Source organism: Rhinichthys klamathensis, unplaced genomic scaffold (assembly GCF_029890125.1).
Source record: "Rhinichthys klamathensis goyatoka isolate OS25496 unplaced genomic scaffold, OSU_Roscu_1.1 h1tg000253l_1, whole genome shotgun sequence".
Lineage (NCBI taxonomy): Eukaryota > Metazoa > Chordata > Actinopteri > Cypriniformes > Leuciscidae > Rhinichthys > Rhinichthys klamathensis.
In genome coordinates, this window is record NW_026606775.1 from 704,064 (window position 1) to 731,031 (window position 26,968).

Consider the following 26,968-nt stretch of genomic DNA (forward strand, 5'->3'; position numbering starts at 1 on the left):
TCTTCTGTTAACCAAACGCTTTTTAATCTTCACTATTGCTTCAATACAAATTAACAAGCGTGCCGTTATCTGTTGCGGTGTGTGTGTTAAAGTAAGCCAAATATTAGCAGATTTTGCGCAATACGCTGTATTTAATATATCATGATGACTCATGAGTTGAGTATTTGCTCTAAATCTGTGCAGATTTGGCTTACACAACTTCCCCAGCAAAGTGAGTAAACATAATAACCCGCCTTATTGGCTAGTGATTTGACAGCGTTACCGGCCACGGGTTATTTTTACCCGCATTTGGCGAGTTGCGGGTGTTAATTTCAAACCTTTGACTTATGATATTTCTTCATGTGACTGAGAAAACTATATAAATGTCTAAAACTCTTCTCACACTCAGTACAGTAGTACGGCTTCTCTCCAGTATGAAGTCGCTCATGTACTTTCAGTGTTTCCAATCGAGTGAAACTCTTGTCACAATATGAGCACTTGTAAGGCTTTTCTCCAGTATGAATTTTTTGGTGCTGTTTAAGTTGGCCAGCTCTAGTAAAGCTCTTCCCACAGTCACAACACACATGATCTTTCACTTCATTATGTGTTTTCTGGTGTTGTTTAAAACTGTCCAGTCGTGAAAAACTCTTTCCACAGAGAGAACACGCATGAGGCTTCTCATCTGAATGAACTGTCAGGTGTTGTTTTAGATCTGATAAAGCATGAAAATCTTTACCGCACTGATCACAGTTAAATGGTTTTTCTCCGGAATGAATACGCAGATGATGACTGAAAGATGATGCTTGAGAAAAACTCTTCCCACACTGAGTGCACTGGTACGGCTTCTCTCCAGTATGAAGTCGCTCATGTACTTTCAGGGTTCCAGACTTAGTGAAACTCTTGTCACAATATGAGCACTTGTGAGGTTTTTCTGCAGAATGAATTTTTTGGTGCTGTTTCAGATAGTCAGCTCTAGTAAAGCTCTTCCCACACTCACAACACACATGATCTCTCACTTCATTATGTGTTTTCTGGTGCAGTCTAAAACTGTCCGGTCTTGAAAAACTCTTTCCACAGAGAGAACACACATAAGGCTTCTCATCTGAATGAACTGTCAGGTGTTTTTTTAGATCTGAAACTTGAGAAAAACTCTTTTCACACTGAGTGCATGTATACGGTTTTTCTCCAGTATGAATTCTCATGTGTGTGTTAAGGATTCCTTTTTTGCTGAAACTCTTTCCACACTGAGTGCATGTATACGGTTTCTCTCCAGTGTGAATTCTCATGTGTGTGTTAAGGTTTACTTTTTTGCTGAAACTCTTTCCACACTGAGTGCATGTATACGGTTTCTCTCCAGTGTGAATTCTCATGTGTCTCTTAAGGTTTCCTTTTTGACTGAAACTCTTTCCACACTGAGTGCAGGTGTGCAGCTTTTTGGCTTTTGTTTCTTGAATTTTAAAGTTGTGTTGTTCCTCCTTAAATTCCTCCAGTTCTTGTCTTTCCTCTTTCACTTCCATTCGATCTAAAACAAACATAAAATTAGAATCAGTTCAAGCAAACCCTGATTTAACCCCTTAAATCCGAAGTGTACCGCCGGAGATAAAAAAAAAAAAGTAATATTCAAATTTCTAAGCAACCACTGAATGGAACAACTAAATAGGCATCATTTGAAAGCTTAGAGTCTGAACTTTACAATGAATGTAGCCAATTTTATTAACTTCAAAGTAGTGCTGAGTTATTTGCTGATGAAAATAATTTTATTTATTAATTAAATAATTTTATTAATAAATATTTTTTTTATTATTTTAACTTTTGTTTACTTTATGCAATCACCAGAAAATGTGATCCACATGCAGCTCACACTTTTATAGGACTTAAAAAAAAAAAAAAAAACCCTACCTTGTTTCCTTCCTGAATTATTCCATGTCAAAGAAAGATATGAATTATAAAAAAATATATATTGATATATATTTTGTCTTTTATCAGCTGTTTATCAGCATGATAATGTCCAAATGTAAATTAATGTATATTTAAAAAATATATATATAAAAGTGTTCTATCAAACGATGCCTATCTTTTGTCTCTGCTTGCTATAGTTTTGGAGTTATGAGTCTTTAGTTTTGTGTATGTCACTCAGAAAAAACAACTCTAAAATGCCCTCAGGGCTTACGGGCTAATAGCAGAAAGCAACAGAGATCAAGTATCAGACCTTTGAAGTGCTAAAGTTTAGTTCTGTCATTCTCTTGTTAATATGATCAAAATGAGTTTGATAACTGTTATAGCCTACTATGATTAAAAGTATATAAAAGTTTAAAGATTAAAATTATATATGCATTTATATATAATTTTTCATTCATATACTGCTTATTAATTCACAGCTGACAAAGCAATGAAGAATCAAAAATGGACACCAACCTATTTGTTCCTCAGTATCTTCATGTTTTATTCAGGATGGTTCTGGATCAGTCATGTATTCAATCTCCTCTTAAATAAACTCCATCTTTAACAGTCACACAGATTTTAGCTGCTACTCCTGGAGTTTGTCCTTCTATTGTAGGATGATGTGAATATTATTCCCAGTATTTATTGGTGAATTGTTGTGGGAGGGGCTTCACTGCAGGTGTGAACTGTGATCACTGTGTGATACTGACGCCCACAGGACCAGATCTGGAAAAATCAAAGATAAGTTACTGAATTGATACTGGATTACTTTAACAGTAAACACATATGGTGCTTCAAATATATTTAGCTCAAATATAGAGCATTTTGATTTACATATTAGTAGTGTATAAAACAGCTATAGATTGCTAACTTTTACATAACCCAGAATATAATAAGGATAATTTCTCTTCAGATATACATTTAACAAAAAAAAACTCCTCAGATCTAAACTAATCACGTGAATTGTCGATTTCAGTGTCAGAAAGAGAGTTTGCAGGTTTGGTTTCTGTAGCCTTTAATAGTATTTTTAGTCATGTACTTTAAGCTGAGGAGTAAAACATTAAAAACACATTGATAGGTGATTAACACACAAAGTGATGATCCTGTAGTTTGTCTGACACTGATGACGTGCTTGATGTGCCAATTTACAGAAGATCTCAGACATCAGCATAATGAATGAGGTGAAAACAGGGACTATCGAACGAGATAAAGATGATTTTCAGCAGCTCAGTTAAACGTGTTTGTCAGACTGTTAATTTGCTAATTGACATTGTTTTGCTCTAGGGCCTCTTCTCAATTCTTAAAAGATCATTCAAGAATACATTCATCCACTATTGAAACCAGTAAAAGATGTGTTCGACTTGAAGCGGTGCTGCACAGACTGATCGATGTATGACATGTAAGTACTGTAAGCCGCTCTCTAATCGCTCTCTCTGTACTTTGAAACGTCTCTGGTTACTTACGTAACCTATGTTCTCTGAATAGGGAACGAGACGCTGCGGAAACCGCAGTGGGATATCCTCTGGATGTGCCGATTGCCTAAAGCCCTATAGAATCACGCCAATTCATTGGCTAATGGTGCTCGCGCAAAGCTGGCTCTGCCCCGACGCTCTTACGTTGTAGCATGATGAACGTGCGCGCGCCATCATCTCCTCTGGCGATTTCTCTGGCGAAAAGAAAAACTGTCGGCAGCGTGAGGAGCTTGGCAGCGCACGCAGCGTCTCGTTCCCTATTCAGAGAACATAGGTTACGTAAGTAACCAGAGATGTTCTCTTTCATAGGTTCACTCAACGCTGCGGAAAGCGCAGTGGGAACAATATACCAAACTCGCCAAGCTAAGCGCTGCCATAACTGGTACCAGACCAAATAATAATAACCATGATCGGTTCAAGCAGATAGAACCTGGGAACCTGGAGTCATGTCAAGATCTAAATTATAGAACCTCACAAAGGTGTGTGGAGAGGACCAATCTGCCGCCACACAAATGTCTTCCAAGAGGGCCCCTCTAAAGAGAGCTTGACAGGAAGCCACACTTCTGGTGCAATGTTCTCTGAGGCTAAGAGGTGAAGGCAAACCACGCACCTCGTAAGCCAGCGAAATAGCATCCGTTACCCAGTGGGCAGACTGATCTCATGAAATGGCTGTATGACACGCCAATTCGTATTTCCATTTTTGGCGTGCTATCAACATGCATAATCGCTTTTCAGCGTGTTTATCAACGCCGTTGACTTAGTGTTACATTACTGTATATATAAATATATGACCTACCCCAACCCCGTCCCTAAACCTACCCGTCACTGGGGTTAATACCATTTATGAGTCTTCCCCTACCATCCTAGGAAAAAGAATATCGCTCCCCAGATGTAGATCTACAATTTGCTTCGTTTCGCTCTGACATTTAACGGCGTGTACATACACGCGGAATTACTCGGACATTTAACGGCGTAGACATACACGCAAAAGATGACGGTTCATTTCGGCGTGGACATACACGCAGATAGCTCAAAATGCGTATAAATAATCATGACTTTGCGTAAACATACACGCCACTTTCAAGTCAAGTGGCGTGTATGTTTACGCAAAGTCATGATGCCATGTTGCAGTGGGAAATCCTCTGCTTTGATGCTGCAACCCCGCGGCGGCCAGCACCAAAACATACCAAGAGCTGGTTTTATTTCCTGAAACCGCCTGAGCGATCTACATACAACTTCAAAGTTTCCCATCCGCTTTAGTGAAGATAAAGCCAACAAAAGAGCAACCTTAAGAGTCAGAATCTGCTCAGGGGCTGACTCCAAGGGCTCGAAGGGAGCCTCTGTCAAACCCTCCAGGACGACTGACGGGTCCCACAAGGGAACACTAGGGGGGCGAGCCGGTTTCAGGCGCCTAACCCCACGCATGAAGGCCGAAACTAACCTCAGTTTCTCCAAGGGAATCTCGTCTGATTCTCTATGAGCGGCAATAGCTGCGACATATACTCTGAAAGTAGTAGCAGCCGCTCCGGAAGCAAACTTTTCCTGCAGGAATTCCAGCACTGAGCCTACTGGGCAGCTAACTGGGTTCCTATCATGTGCTAAGCACCATGCCTCGAACACCCTCCACTTTGAGGAATACAGCCGCCTCGTAGAAGGGGCTCTAGCACTCGCAATGGTCTCCTGAACGTCGGTTGGGAGATCAAAGCTTAAAGCTAACAGCCTCTGATAGGCCAAACGTACAGCTTCCAAATGTTGGGGCGAGGATGCCATATCCTGCCCAGAAGCTGGGAAAGCAGGTCCGCCCTGACCGGGATCTCCCAGGGGGAGGATTCCAACAGAGGGATCAGCTCCGAAAACCATGGCTGGGACGGCCAGAATGGGGCTACCAGAAGGAGGCGGACTACGCTCTCCCTCACTGTGGACCGAACCGCCTGGATCAGCTTGATGGGCGGGAAGGCATAGAGTTTCTGCATCGGCCATGGGTGGGCGAATGTATCTATCCCCAACAGAGCTGGAGGGCTCAGGGAGAACCAAAGCGGGCATTGGGACGACTCCTGAGATGCAAAGAGGTCCACTTCCGCTTTCCCGAACATCTCCCAGATCAGCGCCACTGTCTGGCGGTTCAACATCCATTCCACAGACCTGAGCTTCTGCCTCGACAAGAAATCTGCTGTGAGGTTCAGAGTCCCTGGGACATGAACTGCTCTCAGAGAGAGGAACTTGTCCTGGGACCACAGGAGAAGGTGACGCACATGCCTGTCTAGGGTGCGCGATCGTGAACCCCCCTGTCTGTTTACATGGGACACTACTGCCATATTGTCCGTTCTGACAATGACATGGTATCCTTCGAGGAAAGGGAGAAAGTGGCAAAGAGCCAGGAAGACAGCCCTCAGTTCCAAGCTGTTTATGTGCCACGAGAGGGTCTCGCCAGTCCAAACACCACACGCTGGCCTGCCCTTGAAAACCGCTCCCCAGCCGGTCAGAGAGGGATCCGTCGTAACCATCTGGCGACGGAATAACGCACCCATACCGACTCCTTTCTGAAGGAAGAGGGGGTCCCGCCAGATTGACAGGGCGCGAAAGCAACTGCGCAACACTTTCAATAGGCGAAGGGCTGGCCCCGTGGGCCGAGCCCCTGAGAGCTTCATCCACCACAGAAAAGATCTCATGTGGAGTAGCCCCAGAGGTAGCACAGGGGAGGCCGCGGCCTGCTCACGGAAACATGATGGCCTAGCGCAAAGCGGGACAGACATGTCACCAGACTGGAAATCCATGCAGGAGCCAAACGGGCCAGCATAAGAACGTCCATGCGTACCCCCAAGAAAAACGTGCTCCGAGCTGGAGTAAGAACGCTCTTCTCCGTATTCAACCTCAAACCGAGAGACTGAATATGACGGAGGACCATGTCCCTGAGGTGAGTCACCAACTCTCTGCAGTGGGCTAAAAGGAGCAAATTGTCCAGGTAGTTGAGGTATATGGATGCCCTGGAGCCGCAGCGGGGCCAGAGCAGCATCCATACACTTTGAGAACGTCCTTGGCGCTAGAGCGAGGCCAAAGGGGAGGACCCTGTACTGGTACGCTTTTTCTCCAAAGGTGAACCTGGGAAACTTCCTGTGTCGCCGTACGACCCGGATGTGGAAATAAGCATCCTTGAGGTCTACTGTCACAAACCAGTCCCCCAGCCGGATATGAGATATGATGGCCTTCATTTTAAATTTCCCTAAAAAGAAATTTTTAGGGAAAATTAAAAGAGAGAAAAGAGAGAAATTCAACCGGCGAAGATCTAGTATCGGCCGCAGGCCGCCTCCCTTCTTCGGGACCCGGAAGTAACGGCTGTAGAAGCCCTGTTCGACTTCCCCCGAAGGAATCTTTTCTATCGGCTCCTTCAGCAGAAGGGATGAAATCTCCTGCTGTAGTACAGAAGCCTGAGCGGCGCTGTCAACTACAGTAGGAAAGACCCCGTTGAAGCAGGGGGGGTTGCGACAAAACTGAAGCGTGTAGCCGAACCGAACTGTGCGAAGGATCCAAAGCGATAACCCTGGTAAACTTCCCATTCTTGAACGAAATGTGATAGAGGGAGAGGAGTGTTGCAGTTCAAGGGACATACCTGAGGTAGGGTGTCGCGCTGGTTCCCATGGGGAGGCGTGGTTGACCATGGAGGAGAGCGCTTGGCATCCTGACACGTACTGGGGGGTACCACCGCCTGGATAGAAGTAACAGGGTCCGCCTGCTCCAGAGGAAAACTAACTGTGCCTCCGAGGAAGCGATTGGTGGGTGTAACGTGCACCAGGAGCGAGGGGAGAAAGCAAGACGTGTCTCCTTCCTCCTGCGCCGGACTGGGTGAAGAGACAGGACCTGCAGGACAGGACCTGCACTTCGAAACACACTGGGTGGTGAAGGTAACAGGGTTGGAGGAGGAGAGCCGGTTGGAGGAGGGCAGAAACGCTTGACCTGCGGGTCAGGAATGGATCGAGGAGGCTGGAGCGGCCGATTTGTTGGACTGTGGCTTAGATCTGTGGCTTTGCGAAGCTCTTTGACAGCTTCGGGCATCAGTCCCTCTCCTTCATCCATGTCCTTCAAGACATCCGCTTGGTAGGCTTGAAGGATGGCCATGGTATGCAGGGCCATGCCTGCTTGTCCACCCGCCATGTAAGACTTCCCAATAAGGGAGGAAGTAGTCCTACAAGCCTTGGAAGGAAGGAGGGGACGCGACTTCCAGGACGGTGCAGACGACGGGGCGAGGTGGTTAGCTAGCGTGTCCTCGACCCCTGGAATAATAACCCTGCTCCACAAAACCCACAAGGTTGGTGAAGTCAGCGGCTGCCGCATTAGTTAGGCGTGCGGAGAAAGGCTGCTTCCAGGATCTGGAGATCTCGTGATGCCGATCACTGAAAAAGAGCAGCGTTCTTCGCTCTGGCCTAGAATTAGGGCCACGTAGGAACCTCTCGTCGAGTTTGGACGATTGAGACTCGCGTGGCTCATCAGGCCCGTCTAAAGAGAGCTTCTCTGTAGCGCGTGACAGCACGTCAATAAGCTCAGTGTAGGCCGGAGTAGGCCGCGCGTCCTGGCCGCTAGGCGGGATAACGTCATCAATCAAAGCAGGCCCGAAATCCTCGGAGTCGGAAGCTGCAGTGTAAATCACGCCATCCAGACCGAAAGAAACCGATTCGCAGGCTCCCGGGCTGGGGCATAAATAATCACGCACGAATTCAACCGCGCCACGTGCGTGCTTGGGAGAGGGAGGGAGAGAAAGGGCGAGGCCCGTCTGCTCGTACTCAATATCCCCGAGCTCAACATCCGAGCCCCAGGCCGCGGATCCACGAGAGGCCTCAGCAGTCTCGGGAGCGCGACGGGGGGGAATGAATGACTCCTTCTCAAAAACCGCGAGTCTAGAGCGGAGGGTTTTGAGAAGGAGATTGACACAAAATTTACATTATGACTATCCTAATACAGCCTCACACGAATGTGAAAAACCCATACATTTAACACACTTACTGTGAGGGTCGTCGTTCGAAATAAAACGAACGCATGGCGGAGAGCAGCGTCGATAATCCATGACACTTCACTGTAAGGAGAACAGAGTTCCACTTATACCAGTCGCTGAAGAGTCGAGACGAAAGCTGTAGTTGAATTTAGAATAATTCGGGCTCAGAAAAAAAGGAACGAAGGGCAAGATGTGACCGCTTCGTGAAGGCAGAGAAATCTAAGGAGAGGATGGCGTGCATGCGCGCGTCGGGCGGAGCCAGCTTTGCGCGAGCGCCATCAGCCAATGAATTGGCGTGATTCTATAGGGCTTCAGGCAATCGGCACATCCAGAGGATATCCCACTGCGCTTTCCGCAGTGTTGAGTTAACCTATGAAAAAGAACATCCATTTCTCACACACCGATCAGTCTGCGCAGCGCCGAGTTTTTTTGCAAACTAACCATTATTGTTCCTACATCACTAAATAGGGAAAATTGAATTACAGGGAAAAAATCTTTGCCCTTATATTTTGACTTTTGATGGCATTTCTATTTCTGCCCGAGTGAGAAGTAACAGTAACAGTACTTTACCAGAAACTTAGAAATAATCATTCTTACTAAAGAAATGTGACAAACGCATTTAACAAAAAATGTCAAACTTAAACCACATTTTACATGAACAGTTACACTTGTTTTCCAAAACAAACTTATTTTCTGTTTATTTCTAATACTTGCATATACTTTAAGAACACAGAAAATAAGTAAATTACATGAATATATTAAAATCGAATAAGACCCATTTAGCACACGACCCATCCTGACAGTTTCTTTGCCAACTAAACATTAGGAAAGAAACAAATAATTATTTACAGTTTTTATCTCTTTCTGAAGCTTCAAACACTCTTTTAGTTCCCTGAAGTCTTTCTAGTTCTCTAATCATTTCACCAAATTCTCAAAGTTAAACTAGATATTGTTCTTTTGGGAGCAACTCCATATTTTGTTCATCTCACAATGATTATGATATTCATGTGCCAGAGAAATCTACATGAATATCTAAAACTATTCTCACACTCAGGACAGTAGTGCGGCTTCTCTCCAGTATGAGGTTACTTTAACATCAAATGTAGACTTTTACTTGAGTCTCCTGCTTCTCACCTGCGCCTACACACACATCGGATCCCAGAGAATTTACTTAATTTATTTAACATCAAAAGACTAATACTGCTCACTTGCAACATTTTTTCATATGAGTTGGGCTTGATAAAGGTCTAAAACTCTTCTCACACCGAGTACAGTAGTGCGGCTTCTCTGCAGTATGAACTCACTCTTGTACTTTCAGATTTCCTGAAGAGTGAAACTCGTCACAATATGAACACTTGTAAGATCATTCCCTATTATAAATTATTTTATACTTTTCGTCACTGATACAGAGCAAATACACTATTGTCATATTTATGACTTCGACAGTCTAGTCACCTGAACTGGGTAAATCAAAGGTAATCAATACCAACAAAAATATATATTTTCGTTGACAGACTTGTGTCTAAAATTAGTTACCCAATAATAACTTGTTTATGGAGCTGTTACAAACAGCACTTTTGCTTGTATATGTTGCTTGATTTTGTGATACATGCTTGTGTTGATCCTTCATCATATCATTATTTAAAAAATCTTTAATATTTCCCTCCAGCAGTGAAAAACTCTTTCCACAAACACATATTAGACTTCTCATCTGCATGAACCTTCAGGTGTTTTTCAGAATTGATGTTGAAGTAAAGTATTTACCACCCTGATCAAAGATAAATGGTTTTGTTCATTAGTTCGGTTTATTCTTCATAATTGCATGTACTATCAAAACACAATGTGGGAGCTACAATAAGTAAATCATATGAATATATCTAATTCAAGAAAGATCTACTGATGACACGACCCATCCTGACAGATTCTGCAAACTAACCAGTAGGAAAGAAACAGATCATTATTTACACGGCAAGAATTATTTTCTGAAGCTTCAAACACTCTTTTAGTTCCCTGATCAGACTACAAACAAGCCTTTCTAGTTCTATAAGCATTTCAACAAATTCACAAAGTTAAACAAGATGATATTGTGCTTTTGGGAGCAACTCTATATTTTGTTCAATTCACACAACTACATTTAGCAGATGCTTTTATCCAAAGTGACTTACAACTGACGACTAAAGCAAGCGAGTCATCGTGAAGAGGCAAAAACGACGCAAGAAGTGCTCAAATTACAAAATTCAGAGACTGCTCAGAGTTGCATAAGGAAGGGAGGATTTAAAGGAAAAAGAAACAACATTTCACAACATTTACTTGACAGTATTGTACATGAAAACTAAATGTTGCACATTGTGACGACTTAGGCAGGGATTGAAATGAACTTTTCCACTCACCGGCCAATTTGGCTACTCATTTTTTTAAGTTAAATGTAAAAAGTAACCAGCCATTCATAACTTCTACTAGCCAAAAAAAGAAAAAGAAAAAGAAAAGAGCCAGCCTAACTACGTCACAGGCACAGCATATCAAAAAAATTGGGATTTTGTACATTAATTTCTTATTCTCCCTGGATTACATGACAGGATTACAAAATCCTGTCATCCAGCCATCTTCTCCCTTCCTCTGATCAAACTCATTTTGATTGATTGAAATCTTTATTTTGAACTTAAAAAGAAAGAAACACATAAATGAAATATACAAACGAGTAAGAACAATATATATATATATACAACAAAATAAACAAAACAATATTTCATTATAATCCTCATCTCATCCTCATCACCAACAATGTGTTTCAGGTGGACAGATCAATACAGTAGAAAGAACGTAAAAAAAATGTAGGATGTTGGAAAATAGCAATGTGTCTTCTGTTAACCAAAACGCTTTTTAATCTTCACTATTGCTTCAATACAAATTAACAAGCGTGCCGTTATTTTTTTGCGGCGTGTGTGTTCTAGTAAGCCAAATATTAGCAGATTCTGCGCAATACACTGTATTTAATATATCATGATGACTCATGAGTTGAGTATTTGCGCTAAATCTGTGCAGATTTGGCTTACACAACTTCCCCAGCAAAGTGAGTAAACATAATAACCCGCCAAATTGGCTAGTGATTTGACAGCGTTACCGGCATTTGGCGAGTTGGCGGGTGTTAATTTCAAACCCTTGACTTATGATATTTCTTCATGTGACTGAGAAAACATGAATGTCTAAAACTCTTCTCACACTGAGTACAGTGGTACGACTTCTCTCCAGTATGAAGACGCTTGTGTGATTTCAGGTGTCCCAACTGAGTGAAACTCTTGTCACAGTATGAGCACTTGTAAGGTTTTTCTCCAGTATGAATTCTTTGGTGCTGTTTCAGATTGTCAGCTCTAGTAAAGCTCTTCCCACAGTCACAACACACATGATCTTTCACGTCATTGTGTGTTTTCTGGTGCAGTTTAAAACTGTCCAGCCTTGAATAACTCTTTCCACAGAAGGAACACACATAAGGCTTATCATCTGAATGAACTTTCAGGTGTTTTTTTAGTTGTGATGATGAAATAAAATCTTTACCACACTGATCACAGTTAAATGGTTTCTCTCCAGAGTGAATGAGCAGATGATGAGTGAGAGTTGATGCCTGAGAAAAACTCTTTCCACACTGAGTGCATGTATGCGGTTTCTCTCCAGTGTGAATTCTTAAGTGTATGTTAAAGTTTCCTTTTTGACTGAAGCTCTTTCCACACTGAGTGCAGGTGTGCAGCTTTTTGGCTTTTGTTTCTTGAATTTTAAAGTCATGATGTTCCTCCTTAAATTCCTCCAGTTCTTGTCTTTGCTCTTTCACTTCCATCCGATCTAAAATAAACATAAAATTAGAATCAGTTCAAGTGAACCCTGATTTAATATTAGAAAAGAAGATTAGTTCTGTCATTTTCTTGTAAATATGGTCAAAAATGTCTTTGACAACTGTTATAGCCAGTATCGCGGGAAGTAGGGGGTGTGATTAAAAATAAATAAATATAAAATGTCTTGACAAAAAATAAAACAATACTTGATAAAAGACACATGGCAAACATGAAGTCTAAATACACACAAGACTAATGACAAGACTAATGACAAGACAAGGGACACCTGTGAACAATGGCAGGATCACATGACAAACAGGGAATCACACGACAAGACACATAAACATGACAATGACAAAACGTGACAGATCCCGCCCTTTAAGGGCGGCTACCAACGCCCAACAAAACCAAAACAAAACAATTCCAGGAGGGTGGTGGAGCGGAGGAGGTCTTGGGGGAGGATGGTGGGCCAGGCCCTTGCAGGGGTACAGGACATGGGACGTGGCATGGACAGGCCTGGGCCATGGCTGTGGCAGTGCAGGAAGCTGAGGGTTCAGGCTGCGTGGCGATGCCAATCTTGGGACGAGACTCTGGCGTGGCGGCAGCCATCTTAGAACGAGACTCTGGCGTGGTGGCAGCCAACTCGACCAAAGACTCAGGCACCGCAGACATGGCGTGAACAGTCTCTGACTGGGCAGGCATGACGTGAACAGTCTCTGGCTGGGCAGGTACTGTGGAGTTGCTGGGCTCTTCATCCGCAAAACCCACAGTAAAAGGAGAACCGCTCAAAAGAAGGGCATAGTCACTGAATTGAGCCAGGGAATTTTCTTTTCTTTTTTTTTCTGGCAATTGAGACCGCACCTGTTCGTTGAGCCCAAAGCAGAAAATGTCCTTTAGAGCCGTGTCATTCAAATCAACCAAATTACAGACTACAAAAAAAGTCTTCAACATAGTCCTCCAGGGGACGATTCCCCTGGCGTAAACGAAGAAAGGAAACTACTGGGTTCATGGTTGGTCAAGTATTCTGTAAAGGGATCCACTGGAGGCAAGCGACAGAGGTTACAGTGAAACAAAACTTGACAAAGACACACGGCAAACATGAAGGCTAAATAAACAAGACCAATGACACCTGTGAACAACGAAATAATGAACCAATTACAACATGACACATCAGACAAGGGAACACATGGCAGGATCACATGACAAACAGACACAGACAAGACAAGACACAGAAACATGACAATGACAAAACCAAAACATTACATGTTATTAATTCGTCTATTAAATTTTTACATGAATGATTTATCATATAAATTAAACCGAGGTAAAACTGGCTGTATGGTCGGTAGTACAGTGATGAACCATCTTATGTATGCAGAGGATTGTGTGATTTTTAGCCCGAGCTCAGCTGGACTGCAGCATCTTCTTAGTATATGTTTTGCGTTTGGGGAAGAACATGATGTAAAGTACAATGACTCCAAAAGTGTTATCATGATCTGCAGAACCGCAGAAGACAGACATTTAACTTTTCCTGTTTTTAGGGTCGCAGGTAATGTTCTTAATATCTGCAGTAAAGTTAAATATCTTGGTCATCTGATTACAGATCAGCTTACAGATGACAATGACATTAATCGTCAGTGCCGTATGCTGTATGTGCGGGCAAATGTTCTGGTACGCAAATTTGGTTGCTGCACTGCTGGAGTCAAGTTGACCCTATTTAAAGCATACTGTTCGACTTTGTACACTGCACATCTGTGGCTGAACTATAAAAAAGCTAGTCTTCAGAAATTGCAAGTAGCATTCAATGACGCTCTGAGGATGTTACTAAAAAAGCCCAGATCAACTTGTGCGAGTGAGTTGTTTGTGAGCACCAGAGTGGACACACTGCAGTCTGTCCTGCGAAAAGCAATGTTGAGGTTCATTTGTCGACTGAATGATTCTGTAAATCAAGTTGTTGTGGTGCTGGTGAATGTTAGGTACAGTGCCATACGCTGCATGTCTCAGTTTTGGGAACACTGGTATAAGTGTCTTTTAAAAACGAGTCATTTGTAACTTTGTGTTGTGTATTTGTATTTTTGTATTTTATTTTATTTGTATGGATGGACCATGAGTCTGAATAAAAAGGATACTACTACTACTATTAATTCAAAATGGTCCAACTAAGGTGGGAGGGAGGGGTTCGAGGAGGAGGGAGTGGAGCAGACTGAAAGCAAAAAGAATCCAGGGTAAAAACAAAAACTGTCCATGGAGGAGTGGATGGTGGGAGAAGCCAGTGAGGTGCTAGGAGCAGGAGGAGCCAAATGGAATACCAGAGGCCAGCCAGGACGAGGCCCCAGGGTAGAGTCGAAGGCGGGAGGAGCCATGGTGGAGTCGACACCCTGGGGACGACCAACGGAGATGCACCCATTGATGGAGCTGATGAGCCCACATGCAGCAGATGGTCCAGGAGACCGAGGAGGACCCGGGGTGACGAGCGTTCGAGGTGGAGCCGGAAATACTGAGGGCAGAGGCTGAGCCGGTGGGACTGAGGACTGAGGACGGAGGCGGAGCGCGGAGCAATGGCGATCCGTAGGTGTAGGCAGGCCGACGGCTGAACAAGGCGGAGCTGGAAGGACGAGGGAGGCCATATGGCTGATGGTTTCCAGTGGAGCCAAAGGAGGGAGGGTCCAAGGTTCCATTCGACAGGGTCTCTACACATTGTTCACTGCTCCCTACTCCCTGAGCACGGGATATCTGTTGAAGTGGACTTCGCTGACAATAATTGCTCATTTGGAACGCCCAGCAACGTCATCAAAGAAAGGCAACGACGGGTTCGGGCAGATTATGATATAACATAAATAAATATTGAAAATCATATAATAGGTAGGGGTGGGGGAAAAAATCGATTCTTAGATGGATCGCGATGCGGACGTGGACGATTCTGAATCGATTCACAATTGTCAAAAATCGATTTTCAAAAAAAAATTTTTTTTTTTATATATATATTTATAATAACGTAATATTGACGGAACGCGAAAGACGGAACTGTGAAGCGCGGAAGTGCAGTGGCCGGACCGTCTGTGGCGTGCACGTAACAGAGACGCAATAGGCATAGACAGTAAAAGAAATGGACAGAGCCATCTCATTGGAACTCAGTTGAGACAGTTGAAGCCCATTTTTAGCGATTTTTGAGCATTTCCGTTCCTGACGCGCAGACTCAAACCGACTCAAACTAAGCTTGATGACGTGAGCAACCTGTCTGACAGACGTTAATCTTCTAGTGGCTGTGCCAAGAGGAATCTGAATCATTCCCTTCCGAAACTTGCAGAGCCGGAGATCGTGAGTATTAGCTGTCCATGAGCTCGCAGCAGGAGCAGCTTTACAACTCTCTATGGGCTTCTCCCTTGACTTTATGCCTCGACGTCCCCCCGATTGCGCGCGAGTTTCTACTTCTGTCTATACGGTCATTTCTGTACAGCGCGACAGAGAGTCGAGTGGTTATGACGCAGTCGTTAGCCTATTTTTACTAAATCTGTTTCTACGGGGCCATAACGTAACACAGAAGGTAATGGAGCCTTTTATACATTGTCGTGTTTCTTTAGAAATAAATAATGGACAAATGGAGTCTTTAAACGCCTCAGATGTAAAGTTATTCGCTATCAAAGTGACGCCAAAATGAATGGGAGTCAATGGAAATGCTAACGCAAGTGAAGTTCTGCTACAAGATGGCGGCACCCGGCCGACTTCAAATTCCGGTCGATGGATTACCCCCTTGGCAATAGGCCTATTTCACAAAATGGCCCCCGAGACCGGAAGTAGGGTAAACTCTTTTCCGGTGAAAGCGCAAGCAGTTACAGTCGGAGGACAAATGCGGAAACTGTAAGCGGTTTAGTCCTGTTGCTTACCTTTTTATGGTGTTTATGTCAACCCAAAGAAGAAACAACCCTATTTATCACTTCACAGCTTTCCGTGTTTTCATGGAACAACTGGGGAGAGGTTAAATCACGCCAGACACAGACGGCAAAAAGACTTCTGGTCGCGCTGCCGCCCGCTACGATCGCCATTCATTTTCAAAATGGAATTTGAACAGCTTGTTTTCTCTCTCAGTCATTCATATAACGTTATCTGACAAAAGTAAGAATATCAGATGTTGTCCGTTTTGTTGATCGTTTTCAGGGAGTTGTGAAAAGATCGAAATTGGACAAATTCTTGACGTTTGCTTAGTGCTCACATAAAAAAAAGTTCCATTCATTTAAAAGGCATGACACTTGATGACTAAGCTCACATTTAACGTTAATATATCGAAAAACAATAAATAAATAAATTGAAATGATGTCTGATTGTAGGCTATGAGTGAAATCTAGTGGCTTTTGTTAAAAAAAATCATGTTATTAAGTGTTAGTCCAGGAGATTGCAGTAATATTCCACTAGATTATGGCTCCTTTTTCATGTTACCATGAATGAAACTAAGAATTGTACATCTTTACAGTGAATTTGACCTCACGTTGCTGTCTAATAATGAAATTACAAAAATAGTAAGACTATAAACAAGAATGAAGTGATTGATATTACATGTTTTTAAAAAAAAATCATGTTACAAAATAATATTTAACTGTCTGGGGTCCCCTTATGAAAAGAAAATATTCCCTATATATGAATTATCAATATATGAAATGGTTTAACAGTACGGTATATTTGAAAACATACAGAATAATATATGGTGTTAATATGTTACAATATATTGAATGAAACATGTCAAGTCACTTTTTGCAAAGAAACAAGTCATTTTCATATATTTAAAAATGTGAGAATATATTTACTAATATATAATGTAATTTTATATTCAATACACTAAATAATATATACAGGGATTAAAGTTATCCGTCGCTACGACGGACTTCCGTTAATATCAGGTTCCCCCTGTTTCTTAAATTCCCCTTTTCATTATTTTAAGGCCGTAAATATGCTTATATTTCTCAAATAGTGTAATAAATGTCTTAATTTTAGTTCAAATGGGTCGGAAGGACGAGGTGTTCACCCGCTTAGCGAGTTGTGATCAAAGCCTGGACTGGAGCAAAAGCCCGTTCCTCTCTGCACAGAAGCGTTCTATTATCACTCCGCTCCTGATCCACTCCGGGTTTTCCAGTCCTACTCACGGTAAAAACTGCTCCGTGTTCAAACAACTTTAAAAATTATTCCAATATGTTTATTTTTTATATCACAAACGTCTGAATTTATAAGACTATATGTAACGGTTTGGAAAGTATTCTATACGTTTAATAAATGTTCCAGCTGCCCTTGCTTGCACAAGTAAACAGCAGGCCTGGCAAAGCGCACCCAGGTAAAAAGGAAAGAAAGTTACAGAAAACAACTTCTACAAACAATTTTAATTTGCCAACAGTTAATAATAATAAATAAAAGTGCATGACGTGCAAATCGGATAACAATCAAGTGCAATATAAACATGTTTTGGCATCAGTCCCGAACAAGGGGGTAATCCATCGACCGAAAGTTGAAGCCGGCCGGGTGCCGCCATCTTGTAGCAGAACTTCACTTGCGTTAGCATTTCCATTGACTCCCATTCATTTTGGCGTCACTTTGACAGCGAATAACTTTACATCTGAGGCGTTTAAAGACTCAATTTGTCCATTATTTATTTCTAAAGAAACACGACAATGTATAAAAGGCTCCATTACCTTCTATGTTACGTAATGGCCCCGTAGAAACAGATTTAGTAAAAATAGGCTAACGATTGCGTCATAACCACTCGACTCTCTGTCGCGCTGTACAGAAATTACCGTATAGACAGAAGTAGAAACTCGCGCGCAATCGGGGGGACGTCGAGGCATAAAGTCAAGGGGAGAAGCCCATAGAGAGTTGTAAAGTTGCTCCTGCTGCGAGCTCATGGACAGCTAATACTCACGATCTCCGGCTCTGCAAGTTTCGGAAGGGAATGATTCAGATTCCTCTTGGCACCGCTACTAGAAGATTAACGTCTGTCAGACAGGTTGCTCACGTCATCAAGCTTAGTTTGAGTCGGTTTGAGTCTGCGCGTCAGGAACGGAAGTGCTCAAAAATCGCTAAAAATGGGCTTCAACTGTCTCAACTGAGTTCCAATGAGATGGCTCTGTCCATTTCTTTTACTGTCTATGGTCCCGAACCGGCATCAACACTCCATTTCAACATCTGCTTCCTCCTTCACACGCGCCTGGTGTGATTTAACTTCTCCCCGATTGTTCCATGAAAACCCGCAAAACACGAAAAGCTGTGAAGTGATCAATAGGGTTGTTTCTTCTTTGGGTTGAAACATAAAAAGGTAAGCAACCGCTTTTAATCTACGCATTTGTCCTCCGACTGTAACTGCTAGCGCTTTCACCCTATGTATGGCTTTCACCGGAAAAGAGTTTACCCTACTTCCGGTCTCGGCGGCCATTTTTCTGAAATAGGCCTATGGCTGAGCGCGAAATCCAAACACCCTCCTCGTTAAAAGCTGACGTGTGGAAATATTTTGGCTTCTGAAGTTGAAGGGGGAAAGGAGCTGGACAAGAGCCACACTAGTTGTAAGATTTGTAGAATAAAACTAAAATATTTCGGAAACACGACACATATGAGAAGCCATATGACACGCTTCCAGCCAGAGGAGGAAAAACACTCGGCTGTACCGGTTGTTGTTATATTATTAATTTACTATAAGTATGCTGCTAGTTCAGACACACATTTATTTTCCTGTTAGTTCTTTGCAATGTTAATAAAATATATTGTACGTTAATTCTTTATGGGTCATTGCTTTGTACTTTTAAAGCAAAGTATTTATAGTCACACACACACAAAAAAAAAGATTCAGATAATAGATTTAGCATCGAATCGCAGCCCTCGGAATCGAATCGTGAGGTGCCTAGAGATTCCCACCCCTAATAATAGGCCTATACATATACAAAACACAGTATGTATTTAAATAATAATAAAAACATTTTATTAGTCTATCAGTTAATTACATAGACTACTTATATTTAATTGACTGTAAACATTTGAAGCTGTACTGTAACTGTCATTCAATATGAAAATAAATTTTGATTTGCTTAACTATACAAATGTGCTCTTAATATGGTAATTGTAGAGGTCTCATCTTGTGTGCTTTCTTTCCCACATGCAACTGCATAGTAAACATTCCTGAGGTAAATAAAGTAAAATTAAAAAAATGACAGCGCCTTACCTGCTTCTCAACACTTTTAATTTGTTTACAAATTCATTCAATAGACTATGGAAATGTAACATTCTTCACCCTAACCATTCATAAAAACCAAATCAAAATCTCACGAGACTTCAGAATAAGCATGGCGGACGATATGCAGAAGGAAATTGTGATAGTGTTTGGAATGATTTTCTGCGTTTGTTATGCTTCCGTCTTCCATCATCTCGCTTTCTGATTGGATATTGCTTTTTGGAAATTAAATGTTTTTATCACTGAATTAGTGGGGCTTCCTTAGCTGTGCTATTCTACAGTAAAGCAGGTCGACATCTGCAGATATTAGAAGCCATTTTGTCTGTGGACGGGTAATAATTCTTGGGGTAAGAGTACAAGCAGAAACAGCCAGGGAGATGGACAGGACAGGCAACAGACTCTTACTCCTCTTACCGCAAACAGTACATGTAAATTGTTGTGTGCAAATGCTTTGCCTGGGTATATCACACACCTCTACTTTGTTGCAGGACTATTTTTGACTGTGTTTGTGATGGAAATGTTTTTCAGTTGCTGTTATTTAAATGGTTGCTGTTTAACTGAACCACAGTAATGTCATCTTGTTAAAACTGAGCTAACTTTAGTTTTGCTATGTACTGCAACAGCAGTGACCCACTGAAGGTGGTGACTGGGAACTGACATCTTTTTCAACCCACTTGAATTAAACTAACAGCTTTCTTCTCTGTGTTTTTGTTAATAGGTGCTTTCTTGAGCATCAACCCAGAAACCGGTAAAAAATCAAAGAGGCAGAGGGGACACATAAACCAGCAAGTTTGTACACTGATCAGGAAGCTCATTGACTTTGAATTGATGTCAATCTAATGTAAGCTGTGTTCCAACTTCAGAAAGGACTAACGAAACACTGTCTCTGTTAGGCTAGATGTAGTTATGCAGTAAGATGTTTACTGAAGCTATAAGGGTTTGTTCACCCAAAAATTTCCATTCGACCATTAATTACACTCCCTCATGATGTTCCAAACTTATAAGAATTTTGTTCAACACAAATTAAGATAATTTTAAGAAATCCGAGATCTTTCTGAGCCCGCCTATAGACTGCAATGTTATAACGTTATAAATTACAGTAATATGATGCACTAATTGTAATTTCGCAATTAAATTCTACAGTAATTCTACAGCAGCTTACTGCTAAATCACAGTAATACAACAGCATAATTACTGTGAAGTCACAGTATACAGCTATTTTTTTACAGCTGTAATGTAACAATTATTTACTGTAAAAATAATACAGAAACTTACTGTGAAAGTCATCCAACTGGTTACCTGCAATTTATTGTAAATTTACAGTCAAATAATTACCAGTGTATGTTTTTCGGGAAAAACAGACTCGTTGAACTATGGTGAAAACGGCGTAACTAATTGCAAAATATTTATCTCATTTAAGATCATCCCTGTTCGGAATATGTGTATTGTCAACAATAAGCATAAGCATTCTGCATTTTCATTTTGTAGTGTGGATCATTCACTGCAACATTTAAACTTATTCTCGTGTTTAAGAATCTGTTATCTGCTTGACAAATAATTAATGCTACAAATAGTTTATTCCCACTGACATGCTTTTAAAACAACTGTAATCCTTTTTTTGGCCTTCAAACACCTTAAAATGCATGTGTAGGTCGGGAAAATCAGCATTTTCTAGTGGGGGGGCACCCGAAACCCCCTAGCAAGGTCACTTCTGGGACCTTAACATAACCCTGCATACAGCCCTGATTATAGTTAAGCGTTTTTCACATTAAGCGCTTTTTGGAATGTCAACGCGCATTGACATTCATGTCAAGTGACTCCTGAGGCTTTGCGCCTACAAGATTATGATTTAAAGCACGTAAAAGATGGTGATTAAAATTATATAAGCATTTCTATATCATTTTTCATCCATATACTGCTTATTATTTCACAGCTACCAAAGCAATGAAGAATCAAGAATGGACACCAACCTATTTGTTCCTCAGTATCTTCATGTTTTATTCTGGATGGTTCTGGATCACTCATGTCTTCAATCTCCTCTTTAATAAACTCCATCTTTAACAGTCACACAGATTTCAGCTGCTACTCCTGGAGTTTGTCCTTCTCTTGTAGGATGATGTGAAAATTCCCAGTATTTATTGGTGAATTGTTGTGGGAGGGGCTTCACTGCAGGTGTGAACTGTGATCACTGTGTGATACTGACGCCCACAGGACCAGATCTGGAAAAATCAAAGATAAGTTACTTAATTTATACGGGAATACTTTAACCGCAAAACGCATATGGTGCTTCAAATATCTTTAGCTCAAATATAGAGCATTTTGAGTTTGTTATATATTAGTAGTGTATAAAACAGCTTTAGGTTGCTTATTTTTACATAACCCAGAATATTATTAGGATGAAACAGGACATGTGTTATATTTTTATATAAACTAATTAGAAATCTAACATAAGACGACAAAAATCCACTTAATATGCAGACTGAATAGAGGAGGGTTGCAGTAGAAGTAACAATTCTTTTAAAAATTAAATTCTACATGTTGCTTCGGTAGCAAAGTTGTTTTGAAACAACGGCAATGTCTGGTAACGTTATAAACTGTACAATGACAATAAAAATACTAATTGAACAAGTTTACCAGGCACAGAAATACAGCTGTTACTCCTGAACAAAAGCAGCTCTGCATTTATAAACACTACTTTATTAGGCATCACTGAGGAAAGATAAAAAGAAGATGCTATTGAAACTTATGAAGACAGTCATTTCACATACATTAAAATAAAAACTAATCATGAATGGTCTATTTCAGTGTCAGAAAGAGAGTTTGCAGGTTTGGTTTCTGTTGCCTTTAATAGTATTTTTAGTCATGTACTTTAAGCTGAGGAGATAAACGTTAAAAACACATTGATAGGTGATTAACACACAAAGTGATGATCCTGTAGTTAGTCTGACACTGATGACGTGCTTGATGTGCCAATTTACAGAAGATCTCAGACATCAGCATAATGAATGAGGTGAAAACAGGGACTATTGAACGAGATAAAGATGATTTTCAGCAGCTCAGTTAAACGTGTTTGTCAGACTGTTAATTTGCTAATTGACATTGTTTTGCTCTAGGGCCTTTTCTCAATTGTTAAGATCATTCAAGAGTACATTCATCCACTATTGAAACCAGTAAAAGATGTGTTCGACTTGAAGCGGTGCTGCACAGACTGATCGATGTACGACATTTAAGTACTGTGAGCCGCTCTCTCCGTACTTTGAAACATACATTTCTCACACACCGATCGGTCTGCGCAGCGCCGCTTCAAGTCGAACACACATCAAGTCTTTATGATAGAGTCATTGAATTATTCATTCAAACATTGAGCAATAAAGCTGGAGTTAAAGAGTACATCGTCATATCCTTTGTGTAGATTCTTAAACGTAAATGTTACATCCCTCTACCCGTCTAGGGGAAGTGACAAAGGAAAAAGCGTAAATGAAACAAAACAAAAAAAGCAAGAACACACTTTAATCCTCTGTCCCTGGCGGAAGATGATGACACCTGATTAGATATAAACAAAATGGGTTTTAATTACAAAATATGGGCCTGGTTTCACAGATAAGGCTTAGATTAAGCCACAGTTTAAATATGACATTTAAGTAGCTTCTATAAACATGCCTTAGGGGATTTCTCTAAAATCCTCCACATTTCAATTATGGTTCTATTACATTGTCTCAATGTTAATGGTATTTTGCTTTTCATTTCATGTTTCCTGGATTTTTGTTTTGTAAAGCACAATCGCCAACTTCTGTTGTGTTTATTCGTGCTATATAGATCAAATAAATGAAATGAAAACCCACTCTCCGATAATACTGTTTCCGGGTCCAAAGGCCGGGTCCTCTCTACCTACCTACCGCTTTCGCCCGAGTTTTAACGTGTTCCCGTGTTGTTTAAATAGATCGGAGTTAAAAAACAAGTGACATTCAACTGTCATTCTACCGCTTTCCCTGTGACGAGAAAGATAAGAGAAAATGGCTGCAGTTTATACGGTAAGTTACAAATCTTAAACGAATGAAGAAACTTTGGCGCCAGTGGGTGCTATCCCTTAATCCCTAGTAACACCCACTGGCACTGAAGCGAAAAAAGCCCTTAAGAAAAGGGTTTATTTAGTCTAGGATCTGGAGTGGACGAGCGGAGCGCTTGGGCCCGGAAGAGGCTAAACGTCACGCGTGACGTCAGACTTAACAACCGAATATGGCCATGATGTGTCTGCCTACATCAGTTAGGGTTAGAAGACCTGTTGCCAAACATATAACATGCTAGAAACATAATAATTACTGCAGTAATTATCCAATTTTTTGACTGGGCAGTGCATGTTGCCAGATTGTATATAACTTGCTTGTATTGTTCCTACATCACACCAATATAAAAAAGGGAAAATTGAATTACAGGGAAATCTTTGCCCTTATATGTTGGACTTTTGATGGCATTTCTACCCCAGTGTGAAAAGTAACAGTACTTTACAAGAAACTTTAGAGAAATTATCACTCACTAAAGAAATGTTACGAAATGTTCTTTTTATTACATGAATACATCAAATTCAAATCAGAGCCATTTAGCACACCTTACAGTTCCCATTCTTACAGTTTTTTGCAAACTAAACACTAGGAAAGAAACAATTATTTACACTTTTTATCTGAAGCTTCTCTCCAGTATGAGGTTACTTTAACATCAAATGTAGACTTTTACTTGAGTCTCCTGCTTCTCAGCTGTGCCTACACACATTTTATCCCAGAGAATTTACTTTAATTTATTTAACATCAAATAGACGAATACTGCTCACTTGCAACATTTTTTCATATGAGTTTGAAGGCTTGATAAATGTCTAAAGCTCTTCTCACACTCAGTACAGTGGTACGGCTTCTCTCCAGTATGAACTCGCTCGTGTGATTTCAGATTTCCAGAACGAGTGAAACTCATCACAATATGAACACTTGTAAGATCATTCCCCATTATGAATTAGTTCGTGCCATTTCAGACGACTAGATGTAGTAAAACTCTTCTCACACTGAGTGCAGTGGTACGGCTTCTCTCCAGTATGAACTCGCTCATGTAATTTCAGGTGTGCAGACTGAGTGAAACTCTTGTCACAGTATGAGCACTTGTAAGGTCTCTCTCCAGTATGAATCCTCTGGTGCTGTTTCAGATGCTCATCTCTAGTAAAGCTCTTCCCACAGTCACAACACACATGATCTCTCACATTACTATGTATTTTTTGGTGCTGTTTAAAACTGTTCAGCCATGCAAAACTCTTTCCACAGAGAGAACAGACATAAGGCCTCTCGTCTGAATGAACTTTCAGGTGTTGTTGTAGATTTGATGATGAAATAAAATCTTTACCACACTGATCACAGTTGAATGGTTTTTCTCCAGAGTGATGGAGCAGATGAATACTGAGACTTGATGCTTGAGAAAAACTATTTCCACATTGAGTGCATGTATATGTTTTTTCTCCAGTGTGAAGTCTCATGTGTCTGTTAAGATTTCCTTTTTGTGTGAAACTCTTTCCACACTGATCACAGTTAAATAGTTTTTCTCCAGAGTGAACACGCAGATGAATTCTGAGTCCAGAAATATATAGGAAACTCTTTCCACACAGTGAGCAGGTGTGCAGCTTTTTGGGTTTTGTTCCTTGAGTTTTGAAGTCACAGTGTTTCTTTACTTCATATAGTATGTGTTTCACTTCCATCTGGTCTGAAATAAACAGATTACGTAGTCAATAATCAGTTCAAGGAGGACAAATGTCAAAGGTCAGTTCTGTCATTGCCTTGTTAAAGGCACAATCATTTTCACAGTAATTTTCACCATTAGAGGTCACGTATTCAAAACAAGAACAAAGGTGTGGCTTGATGATGGGTGAATGAGCGTGGAATCGCATGGGAGTTGTTGTTTTCACCTCCACAGCCGATGGAAATCGTGTTTGTGGTGAGCAGGACGAGACTGAGGGCCATGAGAGAGTGGCCGGTGGCGTGATTACTGATGAGCGACACCTGCACAACACACCTGTCTCGATTTTATCTCTCACGGCCATCGGCCTCGTCCTGCTCGCCACAATGTTCATGGGTGAGCTAATTTAGTTTTATTAACATTACGGTGTGTAGGAGCTGAGGCGGAATCAAACCGCAGTGAATCTTTCAGACTGATCAAGAAGCAGAATCCCATAGAAAGTCCAAATCAACAATTTAGGACCATAAATAAAGTGGGCGCCAGCCAGTCTGAGCAAACTAACGAACCCCCCAGCTAAGTCCTTTATGGCCATGTAAGCTTGAAAGAGATGAGCCTTGCTAAAGGAAGAACGTTGTCATCGTTAGGCAGTTTGTATAAGACGGATAGGTTTGGAGATAACAACGCCTGAGCCCCACGAGGAAAACACCAAAGAGGTTGTTTGATTCCACGACAGATATACAAATTAGGGACGGGCATTTTTCAAAAATGTTGCATTCGAATATTTGGGCTCATAAAAATCTAATATATTCGAATATTTGTTTATTTTTTTCTAAACAAGCTTACGATTGGGCAACATAGGTCACACAACAAGGTTACAATATATGTTAAGCTTTCTTTTAGTTGAAAACATTAAACAGTAGACCTATGTGTTACAAAAAATATAAATAACAAAAGCATTTAAAGGACAAGTTCGGTATTTTACACTAAAAGCCCTGTTTTAAGATCGTTTCTGATGAAATAGAGCGGTTAAGATTAAAATTTGGACACATGCTGCTGTCCCCGAGAAATTTCGGTTTCTGTGGAAATATGTTTGAAGTAGAGCCCGACCGATATGGATTTTTGGGGGCCCATGCCGATAAAAAAAAAGCCAGATACCGATATATCGGCCAATATTATATTAGGGCTGCAGCTGTCGATTCTTTTTGTAATCGATTAATCTAGCACTTAATCGATCGATTAATCGAGTAATCGGATACATTTTTTGTGTGTGTTTTTAAACAACCAAAACAAATAATGTATAACGAAAATGATGTGGCTGTAAAATGATCAAGCATTTGGCTTTTATTTCTCAAAAAACAAACAAAAAAACCTGGTATTTATTCTAACTCCAACATTTGGCTCCAAAACTAAGCCTATTTATTGCAATTTTTACCCATTTAGTATAAGTGCCAACAATGTTCTATGCTCAATTACTTTGGTAGCCGATTAAAATGTCTTCCCCAAAAGTACGAGTGGATTTGAAGAAGCAGGCTGAGGAATTTCATTTTTTGTTGTTGTCTGTAACTATTTGGAAGACGTGACATACAAACAAGGTCTCGCAAAGACTGCAATACAATATTTGTTCCTCCATCACGTCTCGGTGTATACAGTGAATGCATGCTGAAATTATTGTTGCGTGGCTACATCAAAGTTTAAGCATATGTGATAATGTGATGCATTGCCGCAATTGATCTGACTGGCGCGTGAGAGAGACGAGGGTGCATGTGTGTGTGTGTGTGTGTCTGTCTGTCTGTGTGTGTGTGTGAGAAGGGGTTCACACACCGAACGCAAATTTAATTATTTGCGCGAGTAGATGACA

At 41.2% G+C, this 26,968-nt stretch overlaps 1 protein-coding gene across 6 annotated transcripts in view; it reads right to left on the bottom strand.

The window, feature by feature from the left end:
* Positions 1-248: 248 nt before the first annotated feature.
* The window catches only part of LOC130101124 (oocyte zinc finger protein XlCOF6-like), a 297,964-nt gene continuing 271,244 nt past the window's right edge, over positions 249-26,968 (bottom strand). For 3 of the 6 annotated variants that reach the window (XM_056266702.1, XM_056266697.1, XM_056266699.1), the window contains one exon: positions 249-1,501. In XM_056266702.1, the coding sequence (XP_056122677.1) occupies positions 312-1,501 (1,190 nt within the window). In that variant the 3' untranslated portion in view covers positions 249-311. Of the gene's footprint in view, positions 1,502-2,394; positions 2,485-21,371; positions 21,701-26,968 lie in introns of those variants that run through there. The other 3 variants (XM_056266700.1, XM_056266698.1, XM_056266703.1) reach the window with 3 other exon arrangements.